At 39.3% G+C, this 23,591-nt stretch overlaps 1 protein-coding gene across 18 annotated transcripts in view; it reads left to right on the top strand.

Moving 5' to 3' along the window:
• KIAA1217 (KIAA1217 ortholog) overlaps positions 1–23,591 on the top strand; it is a 355,643-nt gene that overhangs the window by 256,925 nt on the left and 75,127 nt on the right. For 16 of the 18 annotated variants that reach the window (XM_065628990.1, XM_065628992.1, XM_065628997.1 and 13 more), the window contains 2 exons: positions 5,364–5,562; positions 11,028–11,121. In XM_065628990.1, the coding sequence (XP_065485062.1) occupies positions 5,364–5,562; positions 11,028–11,121 (293 nt within the window). Of the gene's footprint in view, positions 1–5,363; positions 5,563–11,027; positions 11,122–16,884; positions 17,147–21,395; positions 21,466–23,591 lie in introns of those variants that run through there. The other 2 variants (XM_065628998.1, XM_065628999.1) reach the window with 2 other exon arrangements.

The raw sequence follows: 23,591 nt of genomic DNA, 5'->3' as shown, positions 1-23,591 counted from the left end.
TGTGTCTGCATAACTTTTGCAGAATTTAATGATAAGGACACCAACTATGTGTTATTTCTGTTTATCTGGTATCTGTGGGGCAAGGGAGAAGAATACAGGCCTATGCCACCCTTATAGTCCTATATATTACAATTGTGTCCAATAAAAATAAAAGAAAAATTGGAAGGATCTTGGCATTTTGGTAAAAAAATAATAATTGTGAACTTGATTTTGAGGAAATGATTGACAGTTTTTATTGTGATTCCCTCTGAATCTGAAGTGTCCCAACAAAAATAGCTATCATCAAGATTATAAAAGTTATCCTTAAATTTTAAAACTGATACATGTCTCAACTAATGATTCAACATAAATATGAATAACAAACCAGGGTGCCTTTTCTCAGTTTTACTCCTTGGCATTGCTGCTGACTTCAGTGTGAGGGAAGGTGCAGACAGAGCTAGTGACTCAGTCAGCATTTGGTGGAAGATCAAGCTAAACCAGCATGAAAAGGCAAAGGCTGTGCATCATCTCAAAAACATATGGTTAACTGATGGATAGGTAAAAAGGCAAATCTAATGACGACTTCACCAACCTCTAACTCAACATTGTGTTATTTAATTTCCATTAAAAAGCATAGCTCGTCTTGATTTCTGGCAGTTCTTACTGTTTTACTCACCGTGTACTCCATATTTCTTCACCTTAAGATACAGCTTTCTTTGCTAATTTATCTAATTTTCCATTCCGTATAGATCCTATACTAATTGCTAATATACTTTTTTATGCTATTTTTCACCCAACAAGGTCTGGAGGCCTCCTGTACATATTTTCCTACCTGTTTTAGTTATACCTAGCTTTGCAACTTTGATTTAAAGAAATTACAGAACTTGCAATGTGTCCAGGTTTTGATTGCTGCACTCCAACCAACTTTATTAATTACTTGACATTTTCAAATTGGACATGAAATTACCAGAGTATACATAGAGTGGCTGGGTCAGAAGAGAGTAGCAGTGCCTTGTTCATGCCAGTGATTTCTGGTTCTGTGGGCGAGTTTCAATGCTCTAGCACCAATGCACCAAACCAGCCACACACAGATACTGTTAATCATCAGTTAATACTTCTCTTCAGACAGGAGCCCATGGATTAAGGTGCTATTAAATGTCAGTAAGATTTTTTCAGTGCAGAAATTTGCAGGATGTATTGCCTACACAGAGAGTGTCCTGTAGCTTCACAGGAAATTCATGAACTCCAGTTTAAGCTTTGACTGTATTTTATTTTGTAACACTGAGGAGTTAACTACTTTGCCTCAGTTTTCTCTTCTTCATTATGAGAAGAGAATTATGAGAGGATTATATGAATACCGGTATTTTTACATTTAAAATTCATTGTGTGAGATAATTAACTGATATCTGTAAAGGTCACAGAAGATGACTCAACCATTTGTTAACTTATTCTTGATTTACAAGGTATTTAACTTTTCTTTGCTGTTGTATGCTTTGTGTTTTTCTTTCTTAAATGACCTGTTTGCAAGGATAATTCCTGTTCTGTAAATGAAAGCAGGTTGTGATTAAAGCTCTTCTAAGCATCTAAGCTGCCCAGCACTGAGATCACTGTTAGTATAACCATGATAATTTGGTGCTTAATCGGGGTTAGGTCAGCACAGCTATTGGATGGAGGCGCTGAGAGATGAGAGCTGGTGTCAGGCTGCCTGCATAACATTAGCTTTTGCCGTAAGGAGTAAACCTTCACCAGTTGTAACCAAGAAGTTATGATCCTACCCGTATGAGTACAGTGCTGAGCCATTTTGGTTATGCTCCTTGCTTTAAAGCCAGCCTGGACCCATGAGTTCAGGTATGTGGTCATGTCCTCAGCTGGCAGGTGGGTTTTAAGCCCAGTTAATCTGAGCCGAGTACCTCACTGTGCATTCGGTGTGTCTGTGTCAGCCGCGGCCATGGTAAGGGCAGTGCCCCAAGCTGTGCAAGCTGGACTAAAAGTGCAGGATGGCTGCCCCGGGCACCGCTAAACCGGCGCTGATGGGTTCAGCTTGTGCAGGAGGCACTGCCTATGTAAATCAGGTTAACAGCACATCTTTCATTGCACTGTGTTGCATTTCATGTAGACCAGCCCTGAGAGAAATGATGAACTATTTTGCAAATCCTTCTGTCACTGACCATGGGTATAATAAATGTGGAGCAGAAAGTCGTTTGGTTTTGAAAGAGCTCTGTGTGCAGGGAAGGAAAGGGTGATCATGTGGTGTGTTCGCATGATCATCATCAGATCTAGGTTTTATGCTTGTAAACCTTGCTTTGAACATGTCCTTTCACCTCTTGGGTGTTTAATTTCCCTACTATAAAACATACCTTTCTGTTGACAGGAATGTTGTGAAGCAATTTGTAAAGAGGTTTAAGTTTCTAAGGCCTGGCTTACACATAAATGTCTTCTGCTATAACCTGTGGTTAATGCTGTGGCCTGTTGCCCATAGGGTGAAGAAAGATCAGAAATTCCAGAGTTATTTCTGAAACTGAATTATACCAGCATGACACAGGGGAAAGCTTAACATCGCAGTTTGCCTTGTTGCTGTTGGAAAGCCCAGGGCTGGCAGTACCTACCTGGAAGTGGAAGCCACAGTGTGATTTGACTTGCAGTCTCAGAACAGTTGCATGGTGTAGTTTCTTTGTTCACACTGATCTTCATGCCTGTCTTCCTAGAGTAGCAAAGCATTTCACAGTCTTGTGTGTTTTGTGTTTTATAAAACTTGGCACAATCTTCATGTTTCAGGTAGATCCACTATGACAGAAGCATAAGTGTGAGAAGGACTTCAGGGTACATGGAGACATTAACATCCATTCTGTTTAACTTTCCTTCCAGCAGCTTTGCTGGCATATGTGCTGTACCCTAACAAAAGCCGTGCCTGAGTTATATTCTATTTCTTCTTGCTTTAATTCTCCATGGGAGTAATTTTTTAGCTGAACGTAAAACAAACCTTAAAGCTCCAGCAGTTTCCATGAAGTTGGGCCTGTGGGTATTGCCGGTGTTCAGAGTTTCAGCCCAGCAATGTGTCAGAGAAAAATAACATCAATGTCTTAAAATAATGGATTTTGAGTCTCTTTATCCTGTCACGCTGAAGCTGGATTTTTAGAAGTGAACAGTTAGTTTTGTCAAATAGCAAATGCCCTGAAGCATTGCTATATCATGATATGGATCAGATAACTCAAGAGGAAAGGCAGTAAGTTTTTTTAAGAGCATGTGATTTAAGGGAGACTAAGGAAAAAAGAATTTATTATGCCTTTGAAAATGTCTTTTACCCCTACAGTTAGATTGTGGCCAAAACATTTCTCTGAGTTGTATGTTAAAGCTGTATATTTTAAGGCATGATCTTTTTGGATAACATACATATTTGCTTTGAAAATCCAAGACCCAAAGATGACTGTAATTTTGTTTTGGATCAATATTTTGTGGGAGTATTGGAGGACAGACAGAGTCAAGACTGTTCTGAAATGATTTAGGCTTGTGTATAAGGAAGGTTTTTAAACTCTGCCATTTATTTTGTGTTAACAGTTTCAGTAGCTCAATATTCAGCATATTTTTAGCATTTTCTGCATTCTGCATGGACTTTTAAACTAGGCAGAAAAGAAAGTCACACATACTTGCAAAGCCGATATGCAAAATCTATGTTTTTAGCCAAAATGTAATTTTTTGCCATTTAATCCAAGAAAGTTTCAAATTTCAAAATCCAGAAGGTTCCTTCTGTTCTTGCCAAGAACTAGAAGCTATCATCTAAAATGAGTATGTTTATGCACATCTTGGGACAGCGAAATAAATACAGTCGTTAAAAACGTGTACTTTATTTTTTTACAAATATAGTTTCTGAATTCTAAAGAATGTTTAGCTTCATAGAATATTTGAATGAGCACTAAAAAGCCAATTTTACCTAGAAGAACATAAAGAAATAAATTATGGTTTTGTTTTGTTTTTTAAAAAGGAAAAGAGTTTAATAAGCCATTAAATACTGGCATTAAAAATAAAATTTTTAGCAAAATTGCCCCCAGTCTTTGAAAGAAAATTAGTGACTTTTCAGTCTGAATCCAATTTTTCCACTGAAAGGAAAATGGTAGTTTGTTGTAGGATTCATAAAATGTCTGATTTCAATCTTAATGAAAGAAAAAGTATCAGCTCATGATAGTAGTAGGAAAATTATGTTAACAGCTCCATTTAATGAAAGCAGACTAGTATTAAATAATGGTTAGGTAATGTTGAGTAGTCTGTTTAGTATTCAGAAAACTGAACACCTTCCTTCCCTAGGTGCAAGCACAATTATCTGCCCACTGGTTTTAGGAACATCTGCCTATTCATTCCTCTATAGCAGTCATGGACAATATAGGGACAAAAATACTGAAGACTAAAGGGAGCGAGGGCTCATCTTAGATTAAAATGTCTTAACTTCTTTTCATTAAATGCCTTTGTATTCTAGGACCTTAGCTTTTCCCATTGCTTTTGCTCCATGTTTGTATCTCAGGACTATGAACTGCCTGTCCCATTGCTGATGACTTTCAAGTGACAATCATTGAGTTACCATCTAAGTTTTGTCATTTGCTGAGATTTGATGATGACTGATGGTAACTGCATTGAGGACCTTGTGTTCGCAACTCTCCTGTTTATATTGGCCATGGGAGAACAACATATGGTGCAGCTACACTGCAATTGTCCGTATTTTGCAACTCGGCATCTAAGATTACTCATGTTTCTCCCTGAGTGCTAAGATGAGTATTAATGCTGCTGTGGAACTGAAAGGATCTGAAATTGCTCTTGTTTTTGTGTGAGACCTCAGTTTTGCTCCTGCTGGGAGTTTCACCTAGGGCTTTATAGTATACAATGCCAGCATATTGAATTATGAACACAAAATTGCTAGTGCTAAAATGGAAATCTGGTTGTGGGGGGCTGTTGGGTAAGCACAAGTATAAAATGCAAAATTTATGTGTTAGGGAAACTGGGTGATATAAAAGCATAAAGTTCTTCCTCAACTGCTTTAAAAAAAATTACCTTGTGATTTGCCTTCCACTGCAGAGCATACTTGGTGTGTTTGGGATTTTCCATTATCCTTTCTGAGGTAAACTTCTGATTTATCTAGCTGAAGAACATTAAAAATAGGCTTTTCAGCAAAGTGCAGTACTGGAGCAAGCATACTTATCAAGGCATAGCCGTATCATTGTTCTGTGCTCTATTCCACCAGCATGTTGAAAAGGAAAATGTTGTATGTGCTCCGTGAGTGAGGAGTTGATTTTTCTCTACTCATTATGGGCTTGGTCTGTGTTCCCCATGGAATTTGAAGCCCAGATCGTTCCTGTGCGCTTAGGAATATGTAACTTGCTATTATATTTTTCTTGTAGGTGTTTTGTATCTTCAGTACGGAGATGAAACAAAGCAGTTGAGGATGCCAAATGAAATCACAAGCACAGACACAATTCGTGCCCTTTTTGTAAGTGCCTTCCCCCAGCAGCTGACAATGAAAATGCTGGAATCACCCAGTGTGGCCATTTACATCAAGGATGAGAGCAGAAACATATACTATGAATTGTGTGATGTGAGGTAAGTAAACATTGAATTACGGCTGTTGGGTTTTTTTGGGGGTTTGGGGGTTGGTTGGTGTGTGGGGTTTTTTTGTTTGTTTTGGTTTTTTGTTTTGTTTTGGGGTGGGGGGGTGGGTTGTTTTTTTGTAGTGCATTTACAGAATAAAAAGGAGTGGAGTTGATAAGTATCTGACAGATAGTGGCCTGACACATAGAGGCATGTTCCGTGGTATCTGAGTAATATGGGAGGTTTGGTCTGACACTGCATTCAGCTGTAGGTGCAATATCTGTTGCAAAAGCCACTAATAAATGGCATGCCTTGTTCAAATATTCATACAGTACATGCAGGTTCGCATATTTAATATTTTATTGAATTTTAACTGAGACATAAATGTTTAAAATACAGAACACATTTACAGAAAAACTGGTTTTTGTCTTTGCTGGCAGAGTAAAGCCTGATCCTTGTGAGCCTGAAGTTACGAATATGAATATCACCAATGTCCTCAGAGCAGTGCCAATTATTCATCATCTGGCACTGCTAGAGATCTGTGGCACCGTTGACCGGCTGCAGCAGCCCCACCACCTCCCTGTGTTATGTCAGGATGCAGCAACTGATGCAGTCACTTCCCTTCACTAATTCAGAGCTTGGTCAATAAATGATCTAACATCTGGCTGCATCTTTCTATCCTTTATTTTGTGGGAGTGCAGCTGCTTAATTAACCATGTTCCTTTAGTCCTGATGTCTATGATCTTTCAGCAGAAGGACCAGGTTCTCAGGGTCCCTAGAAAATTCCAAATCACGTAGCAGCAAAGCCCTCAGGCACACGCCAGACATGTTACACTCTAAAACTCTGCAAGGAAATATGGTGGGCCTTTGTGCCATCCCTTGCATAAGAAGTTATGTGGTAAAAAGAATTAGACAGAGGAGCATAAGAGGATGGAGAAAGCAGAAAAGGTGTTTCCTCTCCGCCAGTCTCCTACTAGTGCAAGAAAATGGTCTGAAAGTAAGAGAAGTGTACTGTCTGCTGCTGCCTTGTTTCTTCTGGAGATCCTGTGGCTCAGGTCCTTCTCTGTATCATGTTGTAGTTAAAAGAGCAAGTTGAAGCTTTTCTAAACTTGCCACTTCCAATTCTCCTATTCCTCCTTTTAATCTTGGAACAGCACCTCACTCCATTTTCTCTCCTCTATCTTGCTCTCTCAGGCTGTCTATCTACTGTCTTGTAATTAGCCAGCCTCTTGGTTTCTGTTTTTTTATCTTCCTTGCTTTGCAGACTCCCACCCTTCTGTTTGGCCACTGTAATGCCTATGTTAAGACCCATCTGATTTTTTTGCATCATCATTCATCATGTGTTCTAGTTTCTTATACATGAAACAGTTTATTCACAAGATTGCATGAACCGATTAAATCAAGATATGGGTTACTACATCTCTGTTGCCAAGCACATTATTGCCAACCATCACCTGGCCCATCGACTCCTTCTCTCTCACTTTATCCTTCCATCTTCCCTAGAGTTTCAGACTAACAGTTTATGAGTTCATCTCCTCCCTCCCCCTGAGAATGTGGTTGTTGATTATATTAATACCACTTCACCTTTTTTCCCCTTGCTCCCATTGCAGGCGTCACTCTGCCAACCTCAAGCCTGGCTCAATCCCAACATCTGCTTCCTCTGTTCCTATGCCTGTATTGTAGAGCATTTCTAGAGGAAATCCCACGACCCAGCTGACTTCCTCCATGACAAAATTCCCTCCTTCAGTTCTGCCACCCTTCTCACTAAGGAAACTCTGCAATTCCAGCTTGATAGAGTCCAAAGCATGCACTACCAGCTGCATTTTCACCACTTTCGAATAGTTTTCACAATTTCTCCATTTCTGTTCCTTATTGTTCACAAGATCTTGCCAGTGCCTCCCCTCAGAGAACAGATGAAGTATCATTTTTCTCTTCTTTTCTTGCCATGTCTTCCTTCAGTTCTCTTATTTCTTCCTTGTCTGAAACACAGGTGTTTCAGTTGACTCTTAAAGCTCTCCTCCTCCCTCAGAGGCTGTCTTGTGTTCCTCTGTGCCTTGCATCCCTTGCTTTGTCTTTTTAACAACTTTTTTTTATTACTCTATTGAAGTTCCTACTCTTACTTTGCTAACGTGTTCCTGTGCCTGCCAACAAAACTGTCCCTGAACACAACAGACATTTCCACTTCCCACCCCATCACCTTTTTCTCTTGCACTGAGCAGTCACTACAACTGTTGGCTGGAGTTTTACTCTACTAATTTCGTTCTAGGCCATTTCCGACCTGTTTGGGGTTTTATTCTTCTAAATCCAACTTGTCTTCTGTTCCCTACTGTTCCATTGAAGATGTTGAAGTCCACAAACGGCCACCTTTTATGGACACCCTTTTTCTCCCACATCTCTCGTGTACTTTTAATGTTTTCTTCTTATCTCCCTTTGTTTCAATGGCTGTTCTTTCTTGATTTCTTCCTGTCTCTCTCCTTTCAGGTATCGTTTTAGAGGTCGTCTTCTCAAACATTGATTTTCTGTTGTGTTTTTTTTCAGGGCTTTGTCCTGCTGCTTTTTCCTTGTCTGTACCTGTCTCTATCATCTTATCCCTGTAGATTATTTGAATTATATCTATCTGGATGACTCTCCCATTTATTTTTCTGTCTCTCCTTTACGATGGGACTCATCTGACCAAATGGAGGTTTTTACATCCACATTTTGAGCTGGTTTTGATTAATCCTACATGCCTACAATCCTAAATTATGTTAATACATGCCAGGGAACCTAGCTGTTGATGTCTTCTCTGTGAATGTCTGTAGCTGGATTGCATGAATCTTACCTCTTCTGTGCAAACTAAAATCTTGATTTTCTCTTTTAGTATAGTCTCATGGACTATAGTTTCAGCCTAGCTTATGTTCTCCTTCATTAGACTGTCACACTCCTTCCCCCTTTTTTTTTTTTTAAATAACTGGGGACTATCTTTCTACTGTCTTTTATAAACCCATAACCTGGTTCTTTTCTTAAAGTGGTTCAGGGCTCTGCATCAAGTGTAGATTTCAGATTTTTACTGCATAGCATCCCTATGATGCAGCCTTTCCTTTCCTACCACGTAGTGAGAAGCCACTCAGCTAATTCAACAGCTTTTTAATAGCAACGGCTATCTTTTCTCTGCAGTTGACACAGGTAATCTTGTTCACTCTTACCTATTCAAATGAAGCTACAAAGATCATTCTCCTAGTTTGACAAGCAGACTGTTTCACATGCATTTTTTTCATTTGTCCTCTGGCTGTATCTTTTCCATCTCATTAAATATAAACTACTTGTCTTCATTATGAGGGCTCCTCCAAGCCCACTTCAATGCTACTTTTCATTTCTTGTTCAGTACCAAGTGCCATCTGCTTCCACTTGGTGAATAATGCCAGCTTTCATTCTACGTGTCTTCAATTTTCAAACAAGCGCCTTCACGCTCTCTCAGGCAGCCCTCTAATGTGCTTGGATGGTGTCCTCCGCGAACATCCACAAAGCCACTGTGCTGGTCTCCTTCCAGTCCCACCTTCCTGCTCTCTCCATTGCATTGCCTACTCAGAGCATGCCCCCGGTCCCAGGATCTCTTTCTTGCTCCTCTGGGTGGTCTTCTCATTTCTTTTTGTTCCTTTGTCTTCCTGCAGTTCTCCTATTGTCTTCTGTGTGTTCTATTCGCCTTGTAAGCTGGTGAAGAGGTTGTGTTCCTGGGGTGTTTATGTGGCACACACAGATCAATGAAGCCTCTGAACATGCCAAGGGCATCTGGGAGCTACAGTAATGCAAATAATAGTAATAATAAAAGTACAGTAATATATGCCTGTTATCAGTAATGTTTATCTTAGAACAGCAACATGAGGTGAAATAGAATTCACTTCATAGATCAAATGCCTAGTGTGTTGGTGCTTTGCCTTGCAGCAATGTTTTGCTTTAAAGTGTAATGTTTCTACAAGAAATATTTATGGAGAATGCTTTTAAAACAAACTCCAGTTAGTTGAGGTGCCATCTCATAGCCATCAGACAGAAAAGACAGCAGATGAAATTTATTTAAATGAATAACGTACCATTTCTTGAACCGAAGATGAGAGCGCTTGCTTTGTATCAAAAAGAAGATATTTCGAAGTCTGAGGCAGAAAATGGTAACTGAGACTCCCAGTGCAAGTCTTAAAGCAAAAGGGTCACATTTGCAAGATGGAAAACAGTTTATGTTACCATAAATAATTGAAAAACTTGAACTTGCCGCAAGGTAGCTATTTTCCTATGCAGTCTACTGTATGTAAACACTCATAAATACTAAACTTCTCATCAGCCCTGCAGTTCTTAAACAGAAGGTACTGATCTGCCTCTTAAGCTGTAGGGTTTCTTTAATAACTACTTGACATCTACAACAGCAGTACAAGTTCTGACTAGCTACCCGTTCAAAGCCAGCACTGAGTGTAATATGACAGTGTAAAAAAAAATTGGACCTGCCCCCGAATCCTTTCCTTCAGTTTTAAATGATAATCCCAGTGATTAAGATCAGTTCACTAGACTTGTAGCTGCACCTGGAGGAAAGGAATTTGGTCACATGTCTAAGTAAATTCTCTAGAGATCACTACTGGGAAATGACAGGAACCACAGCTTTGAAAGGATGTAAGTGAGCATAGATTGGAGGCTTTGCTGCTGATTAAATGTGAGCAAGAGATCACCAGAACTCAGTGCAAATGTCTAAGCCATAAAATTACTGGAAGGTAGGTTTTGAAACAAAATAGAAAAGTACTGTCATCGCACTCTTTCCTAAATGTAGTAGTTGAAAAATGAACTAATCAATAACAAAGTATTCGGTCCTAATTAAATGAAAATATGCTCTTAGGGCTTTCCGTCTAAACCATTTCTGTGGTAGCTTTCATCAAAACTTTATCTATAATATAGACAGGTTTTTAAAGGAAAAAATAAGAACTACAAAAACACACAAGTTAAAGTTTAGAGGAAGGATTTATCTACTACTGAATTTTTAGCTTTTGTGGATTTTTTTTCAGGTTTGTGAACAAGCAGTTAATTGTAATTGCCTCAAGAAGAACTGCAGTTAGCAAGACTGCTTTTCTTTTGATATCCTCACTTCTTAGAATAGCAAAAATTCATGTGGGCTGACTACACAATAAAACATGTAAATATTAACTAAATCCTTTTGAGTGCCGTGTAAATGTTGAAACTCTATTGTCTTCAAAGTGTTTTCATTCTTAAGGCAGGATCTTGAAAGAAAATTAACACTATCTAATTTTTATGGGTGTGGAGTTGTAGCAAAAGAATGATACTTCCCATGGGAAAGAGAATCAAAGTAGGCTTTTGTTTGTTTGCGTCTAATTTATGGCATTTAGATTTTTCTTATAGGTCGGTTGCAGACCTACTGTGTTGGTCTGTTACCTGAAACTTTCAGCAACAAAGTAAATAAAACTACTTTCATCTGTTATCATTGCTGATTCTTTTGATTCCAGGAATATTCAAGACCGATCTTTCCTTAAAGTTTACAACAAAGATCCTGCACATGCATTTAATCACACTTCCAGAGCTGTAAATGGAGATATAAGGGTAAGTACTAGTGCTGTATTTATACTTCTCTTTCCTCTAGCTTTTACGTTAAATGTTTAAATTCTTAACTGAAATTTGTACACAACAATTCGTTAAATCAAGGGCATATTATGACACGTATAGAGAAGAGAGAATTGATCATGCTTGCCATAATGTTTCTTAACTGCTTTGTTTTATCCAATTACTTGCATTTACTGGGGTTTTTTTGTTCTTGTTTACTAGCATTAAAGCACGTGAATCAAAACATAGCCTTTAATTACTTCTTTTGGGACACAGACAGTGCTCAGAGTTTATACATCTTCATATGTCAGTTTCCAAACCCTCTACGGTGAAGTATGTCATGGTGCTAGGTCACTCCAGCAAGGCTTCAGCATGGACTGGTTTGCAGTAGCTAAACAGCTCTCTCCCACCGTGTTACCCACAGCTAACGCTGCAGCAGAGGGGGGTGGTGGTGAGGTCACACCACCTCATCTCCTCCCCACACATCCTGGGTCTGTCCCCAGGACATGGTACAACCAAATGAGCTCGACAGGGCCAGAAGGGAATGCCACTACTGTCCCACCTGCTCTGTGGCTTTTATGTGTGCTCCAAAGCTGATTGAACTACACAGAAAATTTCCTGTGAAGTGATTTGCTTAATTGTACATTTGCTTCTTGGTTTTATTATCAATTCTGAGCATGTCACACTGCTTTATTATTAATATTTCATGTAAATGCTTCTGCTGTTTCAACAGTTTAGGGCCTCATTATTTTAGAAAGATTGCAATAGTTTGTTTACAGGCACTATTCTCAACCACCTCTCATTTATGTACTTCAATTATGAAATGGTCCTTTTGATAGGTCAGAAATCTAATTACTTGATCGTTCACACTGCTGCACACACAACATGAGAGAGCAAATAGATGTGCTTCAAAGGGCTGATGTGATAGTTTTTAGTGTCTTCTTTAAGGTCCTAAAATTCTTCAGTTCTAGTTATATTCCTGTAGCAGTAACTGGATGTATCCAATACATCTCCTTCATATTCGAAGGTATGACATACTATCATTGTGCATGATGACATTAAGTCATTTAACAAATTCACTACGGCTTTATGAAGTTATGCTATATTTTTCTTGTTCCATGTGCAGTGGATGTTGAATGTATCTACTGTGGCTTTATTTGAGTGCTCTAGACCTGTTTTCAGCTATGGTTAACTGCTGTGTTAGCTACATATACTCAAAAGTAAAGATTACTTCTTTGGCACTCTTCCAGGCATTTGCTGCCTAACAGAGTTGTTTTGAATACAGGCGCTGCTTCTGTGCAGAAACCGTGATAATTTGTATTGCTTTTTTCAAAATACTGTGTTGTACAACTGATATGCACACTTCAAACCTCCTGATTATGGCTGAGTTGTTGCTGTTGGGCCATAACTCACAAGTAATGGTGACACAGCGATGACCTTTGCAGAAGTGGTGGTTTCATGGTAGAATATTGTATTTTGCTCTGCTGAAATGCCAAAGATGCCGTTTCAAATTTCTGCCTATCCAACAAGACAGTTATTTTCTCATTTAGCTTTTCCTTTGCATTGGGAAATTTCTTGTCTTTCTGGTCCGAGAGGTGAAGTCAGAGCCAAGATGTTCATAGGGGCTTTGTGGAGAAACATGCAAAAATCTTCCCTTTGATCTGTGTGCACTTCTACACTTCAAAGCATGGAAACAAGTGATTTCTTGAGTTCCGGAAATAAGGAAACCTGTTCGTCTAAGGATGTGTGTCCGCTGGTTGGGTTTTATTTGTGCAGCAGTGCTCAGATCCTAACTGAGGCTTTTTCCAAAGTAAAGGGATTTAGTAACACCCTCTCTGATCCTCATTCTCCAGAGTCTAACACTGGAGCACACACTGCAACTTTTCCTCTATTTGGCACAAGTTCTGTATGATCGTCTCTCAAATCTCTAATTCGATTGAATTTGAAGGGACATAGTCATCTAGTGGTTTCTAACCTTTGGTTAAATCTGGTTGAAATTTGTCTGCAGAGTCACAGTTATTAGGGGAGACAAACACCAATAAGCAGATGGATTATCTACCCCTGTTTCCTCAGCAAACCGGATTAAAGGGGGTGGCAATGCAGGGGGAGTGAGAAACATGTACATTTTGTGTGCTGGTATTGCATGGTACCCAAAAGATTGTGGACAAATCTTTGCTTCTCATCTCTCCCTTTGTGTTTGTGCATCTTTGCTTTGGGTAAATATATGTTCTTCAACTTCATATGATATAGGAGTGCTAAATTCATTACAGTGGGAAAAAGGGAGTAAGTCTTGTAACCTCTGTGCTCTGCATCATGGTCGACTGTTTCAAAAAAACCCACAGAAAAGCAGCTTATTGCCAGACTGGTTGAAATAACAGTATTTAGAATATCATGAATTAGCCATTGTAAGTACATTTTTCCATGGCAATACAGAGAGTGTGGTTGTATATCCTGCCACATGTGTGTTAAAGCTTTGTTTTTTGACGTTTGGGAAAGTTTTGCCTTCAGAGATTTTTCTACTGTTTATGTTCTTGTCCCTTTGGAACCTTTATCCCTGGGTTTGATGATGTTCAGGCTTCTATTCATGTGATTTATAATCATTTCCATGTAACAGACCCAAAATAATCTCAGAAAATAATGTTAGCTGCCAGCTCGGACACCTGTTTTAACTACCAAACAGATGTGAGACCTGTATAAGAATTGGCAGTAACACTTGAAGTATTAAGTATTATCCATATGAACGAGAAGACTCAGAATTTGTGAGATGAACAGGAGATCTGTGAGTTTCAGATCTCCTGTCAAACCACTCAGCTTTCATGTCTATTAATTCTAATTTTCCTGGTCTTCTTTCTGTTTCGTGCATTTTTCTGAATGGATTGTGTCTGAGAAAAGGGTTTTTGCTTGGGGTCTAAGCAAGTTCTAGAGGACAGTTTCTCCTGAAACCCCAGAGTGCCTTGCTTACTGATACTGCACCATGACCATTTACGTCTTGAAGAGCGTGGTTTGTTTGACAGATCTGCCATGTCAAATGCTGTTCAAGCAAGAGGTAGCCACATAGTGCTGTCTCACTGCATATTTATGTTTGTGCTCTTCCTTTTTTGTTATTCCTTTCCTAAAACATATGCTGAAAATCTGCAGCAACTGTTTTCTTTGGAGAAATGTATTTTCACATTGCTGCATTTCATTCATTTATTCCTTAGTCTGAGCTGTAACATGTTTCAGCACTTTCTAGCGCTCTGTGTAACAAAACTTTCTTTTGAGAAAATACTGTCTTGTGTCCAAATGTTCAGATGATCTTTTTATTCTCTCTGGCTTGGTTTTGAATTCCAGTGCAAATGCATGTACACAGCCATGCTGGTCTGTTCTGTTAGAATTAACGTTTGTGATTCGCACAGATTCAAAAAGGAAAATGATTTCTCAGACTTACTTGGTGTAGGGTCTAGGTTGCCTCATGTTTAGCCGTGATGTATAGACTCAATACCAATAGATGACACTAAAGAACTGACAGCAGATTTTTGTATGCTGCTGAACGAATTGAATTTCTTTGGAAGTGTCACAGCTCCTTTTATCCTGGGCTGTTGCTGGGAGCCCCTGGTGACTCCAAGTGGAAGTGGTTCCCCCACCGAATGTGTGCAGCGTATTTTCTGTCCGCGTTCCCTACACTCTCATTTTATGGAGTGTCTAAAAGGGGAAGAATCTTAAATTATAATCTCCTCCTTCTGTCGTTGCAACTTGTCTGCATTTCTGGTGGCACAGTTGGATGCTAATAATGCTGGTTTATGCAGTGGTTTGTTCTGGGCTTCATCTGCCTGCCAATTTTGAGAACTGGGACGGAATTTTTACTTCACAACAAACCAGCAGCTATTTTTCTTGGCAATCTTTCTCTTCCCAACCACCTGCTGTAAAGTCTGTGGGTGGCACTTTGTTTTAAAATGTCCTAGACCCACCATCTTTTTGCTTAATTCCCTGACTTGCATAGGGCCATAGCAGGTCAGTGCTTTATCCCAAACCTCTGCTAGGTGGGTGAGGCTAGAATATCCGAAGAATGTTTGTTGTGTCTGCTGTTGTATTGAGTTGCACTTTCAGGAGTTTTGGGTTTTTTTTTGGACTGTTTCTCCAAGAAAGAGGGGTGCATCCAGCACAGCATTGCCAGCCGGGCAGGGAGGGGATTGTCCCGCTCTGCTCTGCACTGGTGCGACCTCACCTGGAGCTCTGTGGGCAGTTCTGGGTGCCACAGGATAAAAAAGATATTAAGCTACTAGAGAGTGTCCAGAAGGACAGGAAGGGCTATAAAGTTGGTGAAGGGTTTGGAGAGGAAGCCGTACGAGGAGCGGTTGCAGTCACTTGGTTTGTTCAGCCTGGAGAGGAGGAGACTGAGAGGAGACCTCATGGGGGTCTACAGCTTCCTCACAAGGGGAGGAGAAGGGGCAGGTGCCGAACTCTTCTCTTTAGTGACCAGTGACAGAACCCAAGGGAATGGCAGGAAGACGTGCCAGGGGAGGTTTAGGTTGGACATTAGGAAAAGGTTCTTCACCCAGAGGGTGCTGGACACTGGAACAGGCTCCCCAGGGAGGTGTCCCGGCCCCAAGCCTGACAGTGTTCAAGAAGAGACTGGACAACACCCTCGGACACATGGTGTGAACTGTGGGGTTGTCCTGTGCAGGGACAGGAGTTGGACTCGATGATCCTTGTGGGTCCCTTCCAACTCAGGACATTCTGTGATTCTATGATTCTAATTAGGGCAAACTAAGAGCTGAGTTGAGGAATGGGGAGTACAGGGAAACTCCACATTTTCTGAGTTAAAACACCAAAAAGTTGATGATGTTCCTAGCAGTGATGGGAGTTTGGGCTGCCAAGATGAGAGGGGATGAGTTAAAATGAGATGTACAGTAAAATGAGACAGCCACTTGGTAAGGTGGGCAAACTGTTGCACTAAATAGCTTTTATTACTGAAATTGCACAACAGCAACTTTTCATTTTCCCCCTGAAACCGTCTGGCTAGCAGGTTGCTAATATTTTAACTCTTTAGAGTTAGATGCTATTTGTGAACTTAAGAGAACCCCTGCGTGTGCTATAAACCCTCAGACAACTCCCCAATAATTTAAAGCATCCAAAGGGCCTGAAATTCAGTGCTGGTTTGCAGGAAAGATAGATAATAAAAGCAGGATCATCCTTCTATGTTCTTAAGGTACCTGTAAACATACATCCAGCTTCTTTGAGATGTTTAACTTTTCGTTGGATTGATTGTGATCTTAACATCAATACACATAAAAGCTGCAAGTGCTACCAAAATTACATTTGGTCATTGCATGTTGCAGCTGAAAAAAAATGAACAGCTCCCTGAACTACGTAGAGGTATTTAGAACAAAAGTATTTATTGTAAAAGAATTCAAGCAATAAATCGGATGAATGCATTTTAGTGCTAGGATGCCTATAGGACAGCATTTATACACGTTACCCTGTGTTTGCCTTACTGATCCTATTACTATAAAACTTCATTTTCTTTTGAGAAGAAAGAAATAAGAAAAAGCAAACGCTAATACCTCTATTATCTGATAGAGACCTTCCAAATGATACAAATCTCATCTTTCCTGCTGTTTTGCTGTGTGCTTTTTCTAATGCTCTTTTTGTCATTGAGAGGTTATGACAACATGAGCCATATTGTATTTATAAACATCACGTGTTTCCTTGATATGACTTGCAGTGTCTGCCAAACAGAACACATGGAAGAAACATTTCTCATTAGCTCAGCATTGGTTTTGGTTATACTGATTTCCGGGACAGGAAAAATGCCGTCCTTACTCAGACTTAACTTTCATACAGTAGAAAGAAAGCCTCTGAGTGTCCATGAAATCGCTTGAACAGAGACGCTGCAGCTCTTTTAGCCCACATACTTTGTCTGAGGAAAAGGGAAAAAGCGGTTTATTTTAAAGAGAAGATGTAAAGGTGTGTATTGCTGAAAGTAATTCTAAATGAAAATACCTGCCAAAGTCGTCTAGAAACGAAACTCAGCAAGGGATGTGAGGTAAGATGATGCTTATGAATAATGAAAGATATATAATTCCTTTTCTTCTTTTTTTCTTTTTCCAAAGTAAAAGACATTTTCAGATTAACTAGGAATTTAAATCAGAACAATGAAAACTCTTTCTTCCTCCTTGAGTCATATGAGAAAATAAATGTTTAATTGCTCTCTAAATCACCAGACTCTACTCTCAGATTTTATGTCTAGTTTCAAACCTACTTATTAAAAATAAACAATTCTTTTCCAACTTGCGATTACAAATCTTTCTCAGATTTGAACAAAATATATAAATGAAGTCTCTGATGTTCTGTTTTTTTTTTTTTTTATTACAGATACAGATTTTTATACTGATACGAATGGGTTGTCAGTAGTTGCCAATTATTTATGCTACTACAGAGCTGCAGACACTGAGAAGTAGCTGCATCAAATCAGACTGTGATGAAAGACTGTAAATGTACCTGTTCTCTTTCATTCATATGTCCTTTGATGTACACTACCTACTGCTTTATAAAGCCTAACATAGTGGGAAGTGGATAGAATTTTAAGGAAAAAAAAAAATTTTTAATTTTAGCTGCATAAAAAACAATATATAAATCTCAAATGTTATCTGGCAAAAAGTCAGTCTGTTTAAAGATACAGATCCTGCATTATAGTTGGATGGATACTGCATTGTGGCTTTTTTAATATGATGGCTGCTTGCTTTGGTGTTTGATATTTATTTTGCAAACATCGTGTGTAAGGAATATAACCATGTAGATTCTATTACCATACCAACATTTTAAAAGATACATTTTTTTTAAAATTTTCCAAGAACAAGGATGGATTTTAAGTTTGTATCAAGCTGGCCGTTGAAGGGAAGTGTCATGTTCTTGATATTAAACCGTACAAGGAACATGAGCTTGCCGCACCCACACAGTAACCTTCCAGTTAGTCTAAGAGGAGTGTTGTATGGTAGATGGCACACACCAGTTACCTGGAAACTCCCAGAGAGTTTCATCTGTGGAAATAGATCAACTTGCAACCACAATACAGTTGTTTTAGTGGAATTTTTAGGGAGAGAGTTCGTTATTTCACACTAACAGGCCCCTATTCAAGCCAGCCTGCCTTTCAGGTTGAGGTTTGCTTAGAGCTTGCCTTGGAGCTGATGGAGTTTCATAATGACAACATATGATCTGTCTTGTGTGAAGATCTTTTCAGCCCTTCATTAAAATTAAAAGTCTTATCTCTCTCATAAGTCTGAGGTTCTCAGGCAAAACTTTTCCTACCTTCACTGGGAGCTTGCCCTGAATAAAAACATAAGGATTGGATTTGAATCCATTTTTATTGTCTCCTAGTTTCTGGTTTTATTCTTACTCAACCTTTCTGGTTTTATTCTTACTCAACCTCTTTTTACATAAAATTTCCTTGTTCTAATTCTTTAGATGTTTTTCTCTTTTTTTTTTTTTTTTATCACTACCCTTGATTTTAGTAAAGCCATTTGCACTAATTTGGCTGGTTTTTTCCTTGAAATTCCAAAGTAGCTGGCAGAGTCAGATGTTGCCAGAGCTCCCTAAACACATTGACAGATGATAAAAATGCTCATGGCTGTGACTTCCTATATTAGGAGGGGAGGGTTCTCCTTTACATCTTTTGTAAACCAGGAAGCTTATCAGAATTGCTGGAGTCCTGTAAGTCAAAGTCCAACCAAGCTTTATGACTTCCAGTTAGCTTTCCAAATGAGCTGTTACTTGAACAGGGATTAAAAATCACTTTGTGGAGGTAGATGTTTCGGTACCACGGTTTCTAGAACCCAAGTAAAGTTAGAAGCAATGTTTTTTTCTTCTTCAAACCTGCCATTGGCTTGTCTTTCAGGACCTTAGCTTTCCAAAGAAGTTTTTCACCAGTCCAAAATGTGATAACTTCACGATCATGACCCAAATTCTCTGCTTTCCAGTCAGTGTTCGCTTCAGTATATTATTAGTTACCTGACTCTAGATAGGCCAAATGAATACTAAAAAGAATTAATTCTGTCCCTATCTTCCTTGTAACAAAGAGGAGTTAAGCAGTACCTGATGTTTAGGAGAACACAGCTACATATCCTGATTCTTCTTTGTGTTGGGTTGTACTTTTTCTAATAATGGCTCTGGAAAACTAATCAGACTTCTGCAAATATGAGCAGTAAAAATATCTTTTCTTGGATACATGTTAAGATCTGAGGTTAAAAAAAGCCTCAGCTGGCAAAAGCAAGACAGTTGCAAATATCAGCAGGCAACAGGACTCCATGAGAAATGATGTGATGCTGAAATTATTTTTTGTACAAATATATGCCTTTCTTACATCATTGCAAATTAGAAGTCCATGTGACTAAGTGAAAAGATTGAAAGGGTGTGTTGGGTAAAGGGCTAGTCCCTCAGTCATTTAATATTTACTATAGATAGCTTGACCTTAGGATAGACTAGGTTGTTTACATAGTCATACTGACCAATTTGTGTATCTTTTTGGATAGAAGGAAATAAAATCAAAACAAAATGTAGGGCTAAAACAGTATAGGAAGAAACTTGTGATCTAAGAAAACTCTTCGATGGGGCACTGATAGCACCTCTAACATTCCAAAGAATATACTTAAAACTGCAAATACTGCTGGGCCTTGCAGGTGTGAGATGCGGTGCCACTTGGACACTTGCAAAATTCAGCTGTATATAAGGCTTCCCTGACCATTTTTCCTGCCGATAGTGCTGACTCTAAAATTCAGCACAGCAACTTATTTCTTCTGATTTGCTATCTCCTTATATTGGAAGAAACAGCTGGCTACAGGTGTAAACACACTGCTTAGGTCTTTTAACTGTCAGCTCTGGTTTATAACATTTTATTTATGTCCAAACCTATTCTAAATATCTGTAATATAAATTGTGTTTTGACTCAGTTGTTTGGTAATGCCAGATGAGACCAAGGTTTATGCTTTCCTTTATGTTCGTTTAACCATATTAACTTGTTCAGTTTTACTTGGCTTCAGTGCAGTGAGAGAGATACAAATATGGAACAAAAGTAAGAGCTGAGTCGTTAGTACAGCGAGTTAGAAAGCCATGCATTTATTTTGATTTATGAGTGCAGTTACTAACAGTATTTCTTTTTTTAAAGAGCAGAAATCTGATATACAGTATATTTAAACCAAATAGAAATGCTGATCTGTACCAGAACTGTACGTGTTTGAAACTATTCCTTTTTTGGAAAAAAAAGGGATGACCCCATCAGTTCAGTGGTGCCCTGAGGAAGTGCTGAAATTGAGACTGGTCTGAAGGGTTTGGCTCTCTGCGTTGGTGGTGGCTGTGTCTATGTGATGTACATGATGTGCTTGATCTCTTCAAGCAGGATGAGGAGGAGGGAGGAACTACTTGCTTACATCTTCATGAATTACATGACTCCTGTTTGTTCTCAGAAAATCCTACCTAAAAAGCAGCTGTGGAAAAGCAAAAGAAACAAGCAGTTGGTCTGAAAGCAAGAGAAACAGTTGGTTTGTACGGAGCACTAGTTATGATGGATGTCATAATGTTAACTTTAAAAAAAAATCAGTAACAGCTTTTATATGTTCAGTCCAAACAGTCTAATAGCTTATGGGATGGGTGGGCCATGCTATACTGATGAGATAAATGTGGATATTGGCAAACCAATGATGTAATTATGTAAATCCGACCTTTTTAGGATTGAAATGTGTTATGTTTCAGTGTGTTTATATTTTTGTCATTTGTGATAACACTCTGAAAAATCTTGGCTGAAACACTAAGAGGTTTCTTAGTGTACTCACCACACTATTCTGTCTGGAAAGTACACTAGGGAAGCATAGGAAAATCAAACATGAGAGATTGATTAACTTCTCTCTGCTTAATTGGATAATTTTAACTTTTTTTTTTAAACTCACATTCCATTTGTTTCTGGGAAATGAAATACACTCGTAAATACGCAGAAAAGAGTGCCTGCTAGGTTCACTGATCTGTGTGTTTGTCTTGCCAATCAGGAATAGAGTAATGCAGACTGGTAGCAGGGAGATAGCTCCAAGAATGACATGTTGCTGGAGGAATAAACCTCCACACAGAGGCACTGTGGTTTCAGCCTGACCAATGCAAAATGTGCTGCATCTCATGCATTATTTTGCTGAGGTTGCCTAAAGCGTGGCTAGACTGGAAGCCCTCATGGGTCTGCTCTGGGTCAGGCTCTACATGGCCTTATGCTCCCTTTCCTTCCAGGTGGAGTTCACCCAGTGTGTCAGCAAAGTTGTCTCATTGACAGCTAATCTGTGACAATGTCAACTAGAGAGTGTTCAACAGGTTTGGTACAGATGTAACCAGGTGAGTCCAAATGTAGAATCTGCTTCTCTAGCTAGATTTAAGCTGATATATTTTGTAAGCTCAACATTTTATGGCAAGAAGTGCAATATTGCTTTCCGTTTATCTTCGGTTGGATTCTTGTTTTACACTTTGTCTTAGTCTAGGAATGGGAAGGGCTGTTGGACACTATGATGGCCAAAGAGGTCTTGATGTGCAGGTGTGCTTAGGGTCATAAGTCTTTGTGGTCAGGGAGTTGATAACACAATGGAATTGATAAGGGAAAGAGTTTTGTGAGAAGTAAGGGCTGCATGCACACACATAGAACATGTCTCGCCACTTGTCGGAGCTTGGTGGTGATTTCATCAAACCAGAATTTCTGTTGTCCCCCACTAAGGACCAGACGTGTGCAAAGGGCACCAGCCACCTCAGCGTTACCTCTCAGAACTCAGTCCCACTGCATGTCCAGTCTCGGAGAAGCTGCACAAAGGCCTGACTTCAGAGAGCTCTTATTTTCTGCATCTTCTGGAGGAGATGAAGCTGTTTCGAGCTGTAACTATATCTCCAGTGGGAATGGCTGAACTAAGCACTATGTTTCAAAAGCCATTTGTAGCTTTAAAGTGCAGCTCAAATGTCTTTGCTTTGAATATGAGAGTGGATTGCAAAGGCAAGTGATGGTCATAGTTTCTTTGCCCATGTCCTCAAGCATTCACAGGTCATTCCAGGTGGCATTTACTGCTGCTCACTTCTTTCCTAAAAACCATCGTCATGTTCTGACCCCTCTGCCAAAAACCCCACAAAATCTCAGAATATTGACCCAAACTGAAGAAGATCATGTTGGGTGTACTTTCTTCTTTCTGTTCCTCCTTCTTTCTCCTTATGTCCCATGCCTGCTATGCTAGGCTACGGCTTTGTAATAACAAGAACTAAGGTAAAATCTTCTAGCCTTGAAGAAAATTTGCATTAGTTCATGTTTTCCACTGTCATTCTGTTTCTCATTCTTTCATTGATTTGTTTTTTGTTGCATTTCGCTTCACATGCTATAGCCTCTTTAACTCTTCTTTTTCTTGTCTGTTCCTCACCTCCTAGCTTAGGTCTCCTATTTTTGTTTCTTTGTTATTTATTATCCCTTTTTTGTTTCCTTATTTAGTTCTCAGCACTCCATCTCCAATATTACCCTCTTTTGTCTCTGGCCTCTTTCACAAACTCCTATTACTGTCCTTCACCCTGTCTCAGTCCTCTTTTGCTTTCTCTTTTTTCCTCTTTCTTCTGTAGTTTGACGCTCAGAATTCCCTGTTACCTTCCCATATAATTCTTCTTTACCTACTTTATCACTTCCCAACTGTCATAGAATCATTTAGGTTAGAAAAGACCTTTAAGATCATCAAGTCCAAGTCATGAGTTATATATTAGTTAAATGTTTGCTATTTTTTGTTAATATTTCTGCATTCCATATGGACTAAGTAGGAAAAATTTCATGCTACAATCTCAGTCCTCTACATTTAGAATTTAAAAAGTTCAGGCATAAGTAAATGTGCTAATGTTAGGACAGAGGAAGAGGAGAAAAGTGGAGGTGCTTCTATATTGGTCTGTTGATAAATAAATAATTTTTATTACCAGTTTCGGCTAGACACCCTTAATTCTTAGTTCAGTCAAACAGGAACCACAGGCCAGGGCGGATCCACCAAGGTGGATCACAGCAAAGTCCATCGCCTGGACTAGCAATCAGCAGCTGGAATGGGGCTGCCATTATCCCTTCTCGCTATATTATAGTATCTCAGCTTGACTCATGAAGAAAAAAAAGGAAAGAAATAGGATGAAAACCAGAGCAGAGACTGAGCTAAATGAAAAGACGTATGGGCAGGCTCATTACAGAGAATTAGGAAAAAAGTCTAATCCTTATAAGCTAAGGGTAGAAACTGCCGCCCACTGCAGTCAGTGGAGAGAGGTGGGGAACGCCAGGAGCAACTTGTCCCACCCGCTGCAGAGGGAATGAGCTGACTCTGGAGGGTGCCAGGCTGACTGTCCTTTAACGCAGCATTAGGTGAGACAAGTCCTCAGTACAGAGCAACTAATAGCACCGTGTTAGCCGTTGAGAGGTGCTTAATGCATGTACATCTGCAATACATACTGTGATACTTTCCTATAGC

Source organism: Caloenas nicobarica, chromosome 2, assembly GCF_036013445.1.
Source record: "Caloenas nicobarica isolate bCalNic1 chromosome 2, bCalNic1.hap1, whole genome shotgun sequence".
In the NCBI taxonomy this organism is placed as follows: Eukaryota; Metazoa; Chordata; class Aves; order Columbiformes; family Columbidae; genus Caloenas; species Caloenas nicobarica.
This window is presented reverse-complemented; position numbering and strand designations above follow the sequence as displayed.